At 41.3% G+C, this 12681-nt stretch overlaps 1 protein-coding gene across 1 annotated transcript; it reads left to right on the forward strand.

Annotated features, from left to right (window-relative positions):
• Positions 1-777: 777 nt before the first annotated feature.
• On the forward strand, positions 778-6029 carry LOC137093403 (inhibin beta B chain). Its single transcript, XM_067458214.1, has 2 exons — positions 778-1293; positions 4074-6029. Exons 1-2 carry the CDS (start codon positions 936-938, stop codon positions 4820-4822), a joined length of 1107 nt encoding a protein of 368 aa, XP_067314315.1. The 5' UTR covers positions 778-935; the 3' UTR covers positions 4823-6029.
• The last annotated feature ends 6652 nt before the right edge of the window (positions 6030-12681 follow it).

The following is a 12681-nucleotide window of genomic DNA, read 5'->3' on the forward strand; positions in this document are numbered from 1 at the left end:
GAAGAAGGAACAGTGATGTCAGAAGAAGAAGGAACAGTGATGTCAGAAGAAGGAACAGTGATGTCAGAAGAAGCAACAGTGATGTCAGAAGAAGGAACAGTGATGTCAGAAGAGGGAACAGTGATGTCAGAAGAAGAAGGAACAGTGATGTCAGAAGAAGGAACAGTGATGTCAGAAGAAGGAACAGTGATGTCAGAAGAGGGAACAGTGATGTCAGAAGAAGGAACAGTGATGTCAGAAGAGGGAACAGTGATGTCAGAAGAAGAAGGAACAGTGATGTCAGAAGAAGAAGGAACAGTGATGTCAGAAGAAGGAACAGTGATGTCAGAAGAAGGAACAGTGATGTCAGAAGAAGGAACAGTGATGTCAGAAGAAGGAACAGTGATGTCAGAAGAAGGAACAGTGATGTCAGAAGAAGGAACAGTGATGTCATAGATTCCATTAAGAACCTTTCAGTGATCAGTTCTTAAAAGAACATTACGCGTTATTTTTAAGAGTGCATGGCCAAAGATGAGTGATGATGGGATGCTGTGACTGGCCTCCTCATGGATCCGGCGGGATTGTGTCATTTCCCGATCGGGAAATGACGCAATCCCGCGTCAGGGTTCCAGCGCTGGGGTCACTGGGACAGAGGTGAGGCTTTGGACTTCGCTTGGAAAGCCTCGGCTCGACGTGGCACTGTAAGTGTCGTGTGTTTATTTGTTCGCGCTAATGATTAACTCCAGCGGGGCTATATATGCCTCAGGGAGGAGTGTGTGCATGTGAGTGTGTCTCCCTCCCCTCGAGCGCGTGCACACGTGTGGCTTTACGCGGTCATTGGTGCGTCGCTTTAACGAGTCACAACTTTTGATGGATTACCCCACTTCTGAGAGCTCACTTCTCTCCGTGCACTCACGACACTAGCGCGAGTTTCTCCAAACCAAAGCGAAGTCAGAATGCGCTCGGAAGCGATTTTGGGGATGCACCTGTGCGCGCTGCTGTCCGCGCTCGTGGTGCTGAAGGGAACGCGCGCGGCCACCACCGGCTGCCCCACCTGCGGTATGCCGGCGATGGAGAAGGGCGCTGAGGAACGCTACCTGCTCGAGATCGCGAAGCAGCAAATTCTAGACAAGCTTCACCTGCGGGAGCGGCCGAACATCACGCAGACCGTGCCGCGCGCCGCGCTCATGACCGCGCTGAGGAAGCTGCACGCGGGCCGCGTCAGACAGGACGGAACGCTGGAGCTGGACAATAACCTGCCCAACTCCCGCGCGAGTAACCAGGCGTACGAGATCGTGAGCTTCGCTGATGTCGGTAAGTACCTGACAGAAACTATAGTTTGAATTACACATTCACTCTAAAAAAATGCTGGTTTAAAAACAACCCAAGCTGGGGTGGAAATGGACAAACCCAGAAATTGGGTTGTTTGAATGGGTCCATTCACTGGGTTCAAACAACCCAATTTCTGGGTTTGTCCATTTTCAACCCAACTTGGGTTGTTTTTAACCCAGCAATTTTTAGAGTGTGCATTAGTGGATTAACGAAAATTTCGGTAACACTTTCCAATAAGGGTGCATTAATTCATGCTTAACTAATAATCATGAGTTAATGTATTATTTATGGTGAACTAACCCATTTATTAATGATTACTGCATCAGCAACCAATGCACTCTAAAAAATGCTGGGTTAAAAACAACCCAAGTTGGGTTGAAAATGGACAAACCCAGCATTTGGGTCAAATGTTTGCTTTAAACAACCCATTCGCTGGGTTTGTCCGTTTCCAACCCAACTTAACCCAGCATTTTTAGAGTGAATGTTGCTCCGTACAGGGATATTATAGGTAACTCAAACCATTAAATAATATATATGAAAAAAAGGCCAAGGCAGCATTTCTCATTTTCATTTATTTTAACTTCATGTACTACTAAAGCTGAAATAAAATATAATAAAACATATATATTAAAAAAGCAATAAGAAAACAACAAAAATAGAAGAGAGCAGTCACAGCATCCCATCATCACTCATCAGTGCCCATGCACTCTTAAGAATAGTTTCCGTGAGGAACCTTTCCTTTCACAGAATGTTCTTTACTAAAGCTTTAACTAAAACGATATAAAATGACTTAAACTTTAAATGTAACTTCCGATGTCATTCGCTTCCGGTTATTTTAGCTGCACAAAATCTGTTGCTGTATGCTGCAGATATTTGTTATCATATCATTTTGATTTATTATCATCATCATAATAACCCCACAGTTCTGCAGCTTCACGGCACACTGCAAAAAATGCATTTTTCTAAAATATCCAAATATCTAAAAATTCTGAAATCCAGATGCATTTACTAGATCAGTAAAATGACATAAGATGTTTTTTTCTTGCTTTCTGGGGAAAAAACTCTAAAACAATTTACTTAAAACAGGCAAAATGATCTGCCAATGGGGTGAGAAAAATAATAATATTTCTGTTTGGGTAGGAAACAAGATTTCAATCAAAAACCATTTAAATTTTTTTTCCCACCCCATTGGCAGATCATTTAGATTTATTATCATAATCATAACCCCACTGTTCTGCAGCTTTACACTCTAAAAAATGTTGGGTTAAAAACAACCCAAGTGTGGTTGAAAATGGACGGTTGAGTTTGTTTTAACCCAGCGATTGGGGTATCTTAAGCAACATTTTACCCAAGCGCTGGGTTAAAACAACCCAATTGTGGGGTTAGTCCATTTTCAACCCAACTTGGGTTGTTTTTAACCCAGCATTTTATAGAGTGTAAAGCTGCAGAACAGTGGGGTTATGATTATGATAATAAATCAAAATTATATAATAACACACTCTAAAAAATGCTGGGTTAAAAACAACCCAAGGTTGGGTTGAAAATGGACAAACAGAAATTGGGTTGTTTTAAATGGGTCCATTCACTGGGTTCAAACAACCCGATTTCTGCACTATAAAAAAATTAATAAATAAAATGTCTCCAATTGCCGATCACATCTAAATATTTTAGTTGGCGGAACTGAAATTCTATGAATTGATGTAATTTAATTCACAGAAATTCAATTCGGCCAACTGAAAAATTTAGATGTAATCAGTCCAACTTGGGTTGTATTTAACCCAGCATTTTTCAGAGAGTGGGGTTATGATTATAACAATAAATCAAAATGATAAAAGATGCGGGGAGAATGGAGAAACCCAGAAATTAGGATGTTTTAAATGGGTCCATTTACTGGGCTCAAACAAGCCTATTTCTGCAACCCTACAACCCTATTTCTGCCCAGCGGTTGGGTTAAATGTTGCTTAAGACAACCCAATTGCTGGGTTAGTCCATTTTCAACCCAACTTGGGTTGTTTTTAACCCAGCATTTTTTTAGAGTGTACGCCACTTTACCTTTGTAGTCTAATGAAGTCACACATCTTCTAATCACTCTCTCTATGTCATTATGTCATCATATGTCACTGCGTCATTATATACTAAATGCATCTTGTTTTAAAGGGCTGGTGTCATGCGATTTGACTTTTTTAACTTTAGTTATGTGTGTAATGTCACTGCTTGAGCATAAACAGTATCTGCAAAGTTACAGCGCTGAAAGTTCAATGCAAACGGCCGGTTTGGACTACAACGAGCTTCTTCCTGGGTTGGTGACATCATAAACCCTCGCTAGTCTCCGCAGATGTGACTTCTGCCCGTAAGGGGAAGGGGCGTGGCCTTAACCTGTGCTTCAGCCAATAAAAAAAAAACAGGAAACTACATTTGGCCATCTGACCAATCTAAGACCATTGCGTTTTTCAGAGGGAGGGGCTTCATAGAAGCAGGACGCAAACGAGCCGTTCAAAGCACAGACAGCGGTGTGGAATAAAGGGAGGATAGAAGAAAAATATGGTGTTTTTTTTATTAAGTATTAAGTATTAAGACATGTTATACTGCGGCCCATAAACACAACCAAGCCTAGAAAAAAACACGGAACCACCGCTTTAAGATGTGTTTGATATTTAGACTAGTAGAAACATGACTAAGTGAGAACTTTTTTGCAGTGCACTTTACCTGCGTTGTCTAATTAAGTCCCACATCTCAATCACTCCGGTCTGCTTTCTCTCCAGATTCCGCCGAGATGGACACCAGATTGTCGTTCCAGTTCCTGCAGGAGAAAGGTCAGAGCGTGCAGGTGCTGCAGTCGTCGCTGTGGCTGTACGTACGGCCGGCCGACGCCCCTCAACCAGGCGGGCGTGTCAGCGCTGAGATCTACCAATCGGGCGCGTCAAATCGCACACTTCTACTCCAGAGGAGCGTGGAGGTGTCGCGGGGCGGCTGGCACACTTTCCCCGTAACCGCCGCGCTTCAGGCGTTCCTAGACGGGGGTCAGCGGCGTCTCCGCCTCGAGGTGCAATGCCAAAATGGCGGACTAAATTTATGCAGCCGCGACGCGTCCGGGGACAATCAGCCGTTTCTGGTCGCGCAGGTGCGCTTACGCGAGGACGCCGCGGCCCACGCCCTGAGCAAACGCTCGCTCCGGTGCGGCGACGACATCAGCGTCTGCTGCAAAAAAGACTTGTATATTAAATTCCGCGATATACAATGGCAAGATTGGATCATAGCGCCCGAAGGCTACCATATGAACTACTGCATGGGGCAGTGCCCGCAGCATCTCTCCGGTTCTCCCGGCATCGCGTCCTCATTTCACGCCACCGTCTTCAGCCAGCTGAAGGCTAACGGCATCCACACGGCCGTGTCGTCCTGCTGCGTGCCCATCCAGAGACGCCCGCTCTCCATGGTCTACTTCAACTCTCAGCACACCATCGTGAAGACCGACGTCCCGGACATGATCGTCGAGTCCTGCGGGTGCACATAAAGACAAATCACAACAAAGAAAACTTTCCGTGCATTTGCAGAGCACGCTGCTTTATCACGAGAGCTCAAACACCTTCTAATCAAGGCTATCCGTCAGTGTCGGTGCATTATGGGTTTTTATGGGGCAAAACGTACCTGTGGCAACGTTTTGGCAAACCACAAAATACGCATCAATATGTAGATATCACTGTTTCAACAGGAGACCCAAACATGATATGCGGAAAAAAAGGTAAATAGTGCGCACGATTTACTATTTCATTCCCTTGATTTGCTAAATCGTGCGCACATTTTACTACTTCATTCCTTCAATTTATACATCGAGGGAACGAATGAGTTAAACGTGTGCACGATTTAGCAAATCAAGGGAATGAAATAGTAAGTTGTGCGCAGGATTTGGCCTACTAGTTTTTTACTGCATGTCATGTGCGGGGCTCCGTTCAGAAATGACCACTAGAGGCAGTAAAACAGCAGTATTTTTATCGTTTTTTTTTTATTACCATAGTCCATGATTTGTAAATGAATACATTTTGGAGTTTGCATCACTTAACCAGCTCCATATATTCGGCTTGTCTGCCACATTAATCTCCATAGCTCAGCTGGGGCAGATTTGTACTTGAGATGCTGAAAGCTCAGGAACGAATCTCATGAAGAACGAGTCGTGATAAAAGACGAGTTGAAAACAGAAGATAAAATGACACGGATACGATCTTATTTGTGTCACATTTGCTGTTGTTAACACTATCGGGTCGGTTTAGGGTTTGGTGTCCTGGATATGATCGCTGAGTCCTGCGGGTGAACATAAAGAACAATCACAATGCGGGAAAAAGAAAACTTTACGTGCATTTTCAGAGCACGCTGCTTTATCACGAGAGCTCAGACACCTTCACTCTAAAATATGCTGGGTTAAAAACAACCCAGGTTGGGTTAAAAAATGGACAAACCCATAAATTGGGTTGTTTGAACCCAGTGAATGGACCTATTCAAACAACCCAATTTCTGGGTTTGTCCATTTTCAACCCAATTTGGGCTGTTTTTAACCCGGCACTTTTTAGAGTGTTCTAATCAAGGCTATCTGTCAGTGTCGGTGCATTATGGGTTTTTATTTGGCAAAACGTACTTGTGGCGACGTTATTGCAAACCACAAAATACGCACCAATAGGTCGATATCACTGCAGTGTCCAACAGAAATGACCACTAAAGGCAGTAAAACAGCAAAAAAAATGATTTATGTTTTTTTTTTTTTTTACCGTAGTCCATGATTTGTAAACAAACACATTTTGGAGTTTGCGTCGCTCAACCAGCTCCATACACAAAAAATACTGGGTTGTTTTAACCCAATGTTGGGTCATATATGGACTAACCCAGCGATTGGGTTGTCTTAAGGAAAGACATTGGGTTGTTTTTTACCCAGAATTTTTTAGAGTGCATGTTCAGCTTTTCATATTAAGTTGCTCGATAGCTCAGCTGATACAGATTTGTACTTCCGATGCTGAAAGCTCGGGAACGAATCCCGTGGAAAACGAGTCATGATAAAAAAGCTTTTCAAAACACAAGCTAAAATGACACGGATATACTCTAAAAAAATCTGGGTACAAAACAACCCAATGTTGGGTCAAATAGGGACTAACCCAGCAATTGGGTTGTCTTAAGCAAATATTAAGCCCAACCGCTGGGTTAAATCAACCCAGTTGCTGGGTTAGTCCATATTTGACCCAACATTGGGTTAAAACATCCCAGCATTTTTTAGAGTGTAGAATTTTATTTTTGTCACATGCTTTAGTTAACACAATCGGGTCGGTTTAATGTTTAGTGTGTGTGTACATTAAAAAACCAACGTGACAAAACATGCCAGATTCACACACATCTGTTCCGGGAGAAAAATAAGCTTTTATCTTTTCTCACTTTGAAACTGTCATGATATGATCCTATTAGTACGTATTTCGTGGTTTGCAGAAACGTTGCCACAGGTCCACTTTTCCATTGAGGCCAGGCTGGTTTTTATAGATGTTCAGATACTCAGGGAAATCAAAGCACACTGGCCTGACTCGGCACGGTTACCCAACATGACTGGTAAACATTTAGATATTGCCACACGTCCCAGCAAAGGTCCGACTGTGGCACACAAAAAAAACAAGATTCTCGCTTTGTATCTTCGCCTTGTTTTAGTGACTCAACAAGGAAAAAAATCTGCCAACGGGGTCAGAAAGGTTCTAAGCACTACATTTATAAATCAGTGGTCAGTAAATGAATCCTGAATGAAGTCTTTGTAATGGAAAACAAGATAAAAACACTGAGGAAGAACTTGTTTTTCTTGCATGCGATGCAATTACTTAGTTTACGCCGAGTACTAGCAAATGCACCTAAACACGTGTAGGCTTTCGTGTCAAACAGATACACTTACTTTTATTTGTAACATTAATAATAATAATAATAATAATAATACATTTTATTTATAAAGCGCCTTTGCAAAAGCCGTACAATGAATGTGCGATGATCTATGAGCAGTACAATAATCTACATTGTACATGTTACAGGTGTCATGTTTTGGTGTGTGTGTCGTCTCGTGTCTTTCTTGTTTGGTTTGAAGCACTTTTTAGGGATGTGTGTGAAATCTGGGTTTCTGCAACTGCACTTTATGCCATATTTTGCATCGTACGAATCGAGCAAATGTGCTTTTTGTTTATTTGTGCTTCGACAAAAATAATACTGTAACCTGTGGCACGATATTAAAGCTATTCGGGAACGCTCTGTGAAGGAGCACTGAGATTAATTTCTACCATTTTTGTAATAAAGGAATATTTTCTTATAAGTGGGAGAGCTTGGAAATCTGAATGTTGTAATTATGCTGAATGTGTGATTTAAATAAATGAATATTTTACCTACTGTGCCTGGTTTAATCATCATTAGACTAAACAAACTCTGATATTTGACATGCATTACAATATTTCACCGTCTCTGTATGTCATACAGTCTCTAATCGCTTGTCAAATAATTGATCATCCCATGGAAAAAGCAGTATTTCTATGAAGTCAATCAATAATGTCTAAAAGGCAAAGAGCGTGTTTGCTCGGGCAAATAAATGAAGTGGTTTTTATAGATGCCTATATTTGACGAGTAAACAACAGTGATATTTTCTGGCATGATTTCAAGCTGCCACAGAAAGGCACAGAGACAGTTGTTCATCATAAAACAAATTAATGACATCAAATATAAACATAAACGCATCGAACACAACTATTGCTGTTGACAGTCGAGGTATTGGACAAGGGTGTGAGAGCGAGCTGGAAATAAACAACATCACATCAAAGATGGCCGTCTTCCAGTGAAGCTCAAATCATGCATGTTTTATTAAAGCGTGCATTAAATCCGGAGACTTCCTCATGTTGAGCTCATTGTTAAATTAAACTTCTCTCCTGTGCAAAAGGTGCATGACATCCGAACGCAGACTTTTGGACCTCACTGTACGTGAGACATAACTTGATGGCACCGGTTAAAGAGAACGATAAACCCTTTGGCAGTTCTCGTCAGCTTGTGTACAGAAGAGCTGTATTTTGTCCCTGACTGACTGCATGCGTGAGCCGATATATGCAACCGTGACTCGGATTGCATGTTTGTACTGATTTCAGCAGGTCAAACGAGTCAAGCGAGAAATACTGCGGGGCTGCAGTAGATCTGAGAGCAGGGCGACGCTGTAATATCACTAAATTATTATTTATTTACTATTCATATTTGCTCATGAATCAACTTAACACGTAAACACGTAATGTATGTTGCTTTTACAATAAATCAACAATGCCTGTTCTGTTAATGTTAAAGATGGCATGAAAGGGTTGTGTGTGTGTGTGTGTGTGTGTGTGTGTGTGTGTGTGTGTGTGTGTGTGTGTGTGTGTGTGTGTGTGTGTGAGCCTGTTTATGTGGTTTATGAGGACACAAATTTGTATAACTACATGGGTATTACACTGGTATTACACTATAAATGTGGTTTATGAGGACATATCAAATGTCCTCATAATTAAAATGGCCTTAAAAACATACTAAATTATGTTTTTTTGAGAAAGTAAAAATGCAGAATGTTTCCTGTGATGGATAGGGTTAGGGGCAGTGTGTGTGTGTGTGTGTTTGTGTGTGTGATGGGTAGGGTTAGGGGCAGTGTGTGTGTGTGTGTATGTGTGTGTGTGTGTGTGTGTGTGTGTGTGTGTGTGTGTGTGTGTGTGTGTGTGTGTGTGTGTGTGTGTGTGTGTGTGTGTGTGTGTGATGGGTAGGTTTAGGGGCAGTGTAAGGGGATAGAAAATACGGTTTGTACAGTATAAAAACCATTACGACTATGGAGAGTCCCTGTAAACCACATAGACCAACATGTGTGTGTGTGTGTGTGTGTGTGTGTGATGGGTAGGTTTAGGGGCAGGGGCAGTGTAAGGGGATAGGATGTCCAGTTTGTACAGTATGAAATCCATTACGCCTATGGAAAGTCCCCATAAAACACGGAAACACGACATGTGCGTGCGTGCGTGTGTGTGTGTGTGTGTGTGTGCGCACGAGTGTGTGCGAGTGTGTGTAAGTTTATGAGTGTCTGAGTTTGTGTGTGTGTGTGAGTGTGAGTGAGTGTGTGTGAGAGTGAAAGTGTGTGTAAGAGTGAGTGTGTGTGTGAGAGTGAAAGTGTGTGTATGTGTGTGTGTGTGTGTGTGTGTGTGTGTGTGTGTGTGTGTGTGTGTGTGTGTGTGTGTGTGTGTGTGTGTGTGTGTATGCCACACAATCATGATCACAGGAAGCAGCTTCTTTGTGCATTTAATTGAAAGACGTTTAAGTTCCGGTCAAACCTGCTGACTTACTGATACACTGACATACTAACCCACAGACCCACTGAATTACACTAATCCTGTGCGCATAAACACACACACACACACACACACACACCCTACACACTGATAATCTGCACACAGTGTGATGTGTAAGACGTGTCCTCGTAAATGTCATCATGACCCGCTCAGAGACTCTTACGGGACATCCGGAACCAGGTTACGTGACGTCGTCTTCACCTAAACATTAAAGGATCAGATCCGTCATCAGGAGAACTTTAATTTAGCACATCTGAGCCTGCAATGCCTTTATATGATCAATAAACCGAACACACAGAGCCAAGATGACAATAAGAGTCAGAAAACACAGAAAGAAATGAACTTGTGCCCCAGAATAAAAACTGGGGGAATTATTTGGAGACTTCAGTCACACTTATAAATGTCCTTTATATCATATCTTTTTCAGTCAGAACTGACTTCATTAATCCACTAAACATCACCAAACCACAAGCTGAGTCAGACACGATGAAGAAAGGCGACATTAGTAGACAGAATCGTTCCTACATTAGGACAGTGACTTCATGAAACACTCTTCAGGGATCATTGTACAAAACATCAAGAGGTCACATGCAAACTGTTTATGTGCATGCGTGCATTCCCACAATGCAGTGCATCAGCCACTCCGAATAACTTAAACCCAGGAGCTGATCCTATTACTGTAGACCCCATTACCTGAAATATCCGCTCACTTACATCACACTCAGAGCATGAGCTCCGGCAACCTCTCGGGTGACAGTGACCGACCGGCATTCAGATAACAACAGCGCTCGTCACACATCTACATATCTAAAAATGTCTTCCAGTGAAAGTCGTCAATTATAATCAGATTCATCAGACTGAGCTTTCCTTTAAAACAACAAACACTATATCAGTGTCAGGAGTTCATCATTTCATTTAAATTCCACTGGTTAAGATGTGCATAATATATTTAAATGTATGCATTTGGCGGACATTTTTATCCAAAGCGACAAACATCGCAATGAAGGTATACATGTGGATGGATGGATGGATGGATGGATAGACATGTGGATTGGAGGGATGGATGAATGGATGAATGGATGGATGGATGGATGGATGGATGGATGGATGGATGGATGGATGGATGGATGGATGTCGATGTTGTCCCTCCTATGAATGCACTGTAATCCTGCACTCGTTTAACTAACTATCCATCTATCATGAACTCTTCTAAAAGCAGCACAGGAGGAATCGAGAGGAGCATCTTCACCGCAGGTTATCCAGCACAGGACAGCGGCCTGAAGCCCAGTGCCGGAGAACGAGCCGCACTCACATTAAAGCCTGATGCAAACACAGCCAGCCAATGGCCTCACACCGCACAGATCGACCAGAGACACATTTACTAAAAAAAGACATTTTCAAGGAATTACACAAATCCAAACAAAAGCCACAGAGGTCACACGCTGTTATCTGTGGACAGCGCATGGCAAATACTAGCTCATCAAAACCCTCACAATACAATGTGCTGAGGACGATTCCCTACACATGAACTAATAACTGATATAACCTACACATGAACTAATAACTGATATAACCTACACATGAACTAATAACTGATATAACCTACACATGAACTAATAACTAATATAACCTACACATGAACTAATAACTGATATAACCTACACATGAACTAATAACTGATATAACCTACACATGAACTAATAACTGATATAACCTACACATGAACTAATAACTGATATAACCTACACATGAACTAATAACTGATATAACCTACACATGAACTAATAACTGATATAACCTACACATGAACTAATAACTGATATAACCTACACATGAACTAATAACTGATATAACCTACACATGAACTAATAACTAATATAACCTACACATGAACTAATAACTGATATAACCTACACATGAACTAATAACTGATATAACCTACACATGAACTAATAACTGATATAACCTACACATGAACTAATAACTAATATAACCTACACATGAACTAATAACTGATATAACCTACACATGAACTAATAACTGATATAACCTACACATGAACTAATAACTGATATAACCTACACATGAACTAATAACTGATATAACCTACACATGAACTAATAACTGATATAACCTACACATGAACTAATAACTAATATAACCTACACATGAACTAATAACTGATATAACCTACACATGAACTAATAACTGATATAACCTACACATGAACTAATAACTGATATAACCTACACATGAACTAATAACTAATATAACCTACACATGAACTAATAACTGATATAACCTACACATGAACTAATAACTGATATAACCTACACATGAACTAATAACTGATATAACCTACACATGAACTAATAACTGATATAACCTACACATGAACTAATAACTGATATAACCTACACATGAACTAATAACTGATATAACCTACACATGAACTAATAACTAATATAACCTACACATGAACTAATATTATCTGGCTAATATAGCTCATGATGGTGAGTAAAGGACAGCAGCCACGGCCTGACTGATAGAGACAGTGATGGACAGAATGGGCTGATGGAGAGACGTCACTCAAGAGGAGACTAGACAGACAGACACACACACACACACACACACACACACACACACACACACACACACACACACACACACCTATGAAATACACTTCAAACACGTGCTTCATGACTGACTGAACTTTCACCCGTCATCCATCACCAGTGTTCAGTCATCAGAATCAGTGTTCAAATATGAACTTTATACTGAGTTATGAAGTTACGTCACTGTTCAACATTGTGTGAAGTGTATGCATTTTAATCATTAGATAGAGATGGATGGATGGATGGATGGACGGATGGATGGATGGATGGATGGATGGATGATGGATGGATGGATAGATAGATAGATGGATAGACAGATGGATGATGGATGGATGGATGAATGGATGAATGGAAGAATGGATGGATAGACAGATGGATAGATTGATGGATGGATGAATGGACAGATGGAT

The sequence above is a fragment of the Pseudorasbora parva genome, chromosome 12, assembly GCF_024679245.1.
Source record: "Pseudorasbora parva isolate DD20220531a chromosome 12, ASM2467924v1, whole genome shotgun sequence".
NCBI lineage: Eukaryota > Metazoa > Chordata > Actinopteri > Cypriniformes > Gobionidae > Pseudorasbora > Pseudorasbora parva.

What these genes read in the sequence shown, in the direction of transcription:
- LOC137093403 (XM_067458214.1), top strand. Translation starts at nt 936, where the DNA reads ATGCGCTCGGAAGCGATTTTGGGGATGCACCTGTGCGCGCTGCTGTCC. An exon ending in CGTGAGCTTCGCTGATGTCG is followed by an intron (nt 1,294 to 4,073) that starts GTAAGTACCTGA and finishes CTTTCTCTCCAG; the next exon opens with ATTCCGCCGAGATGGACACC.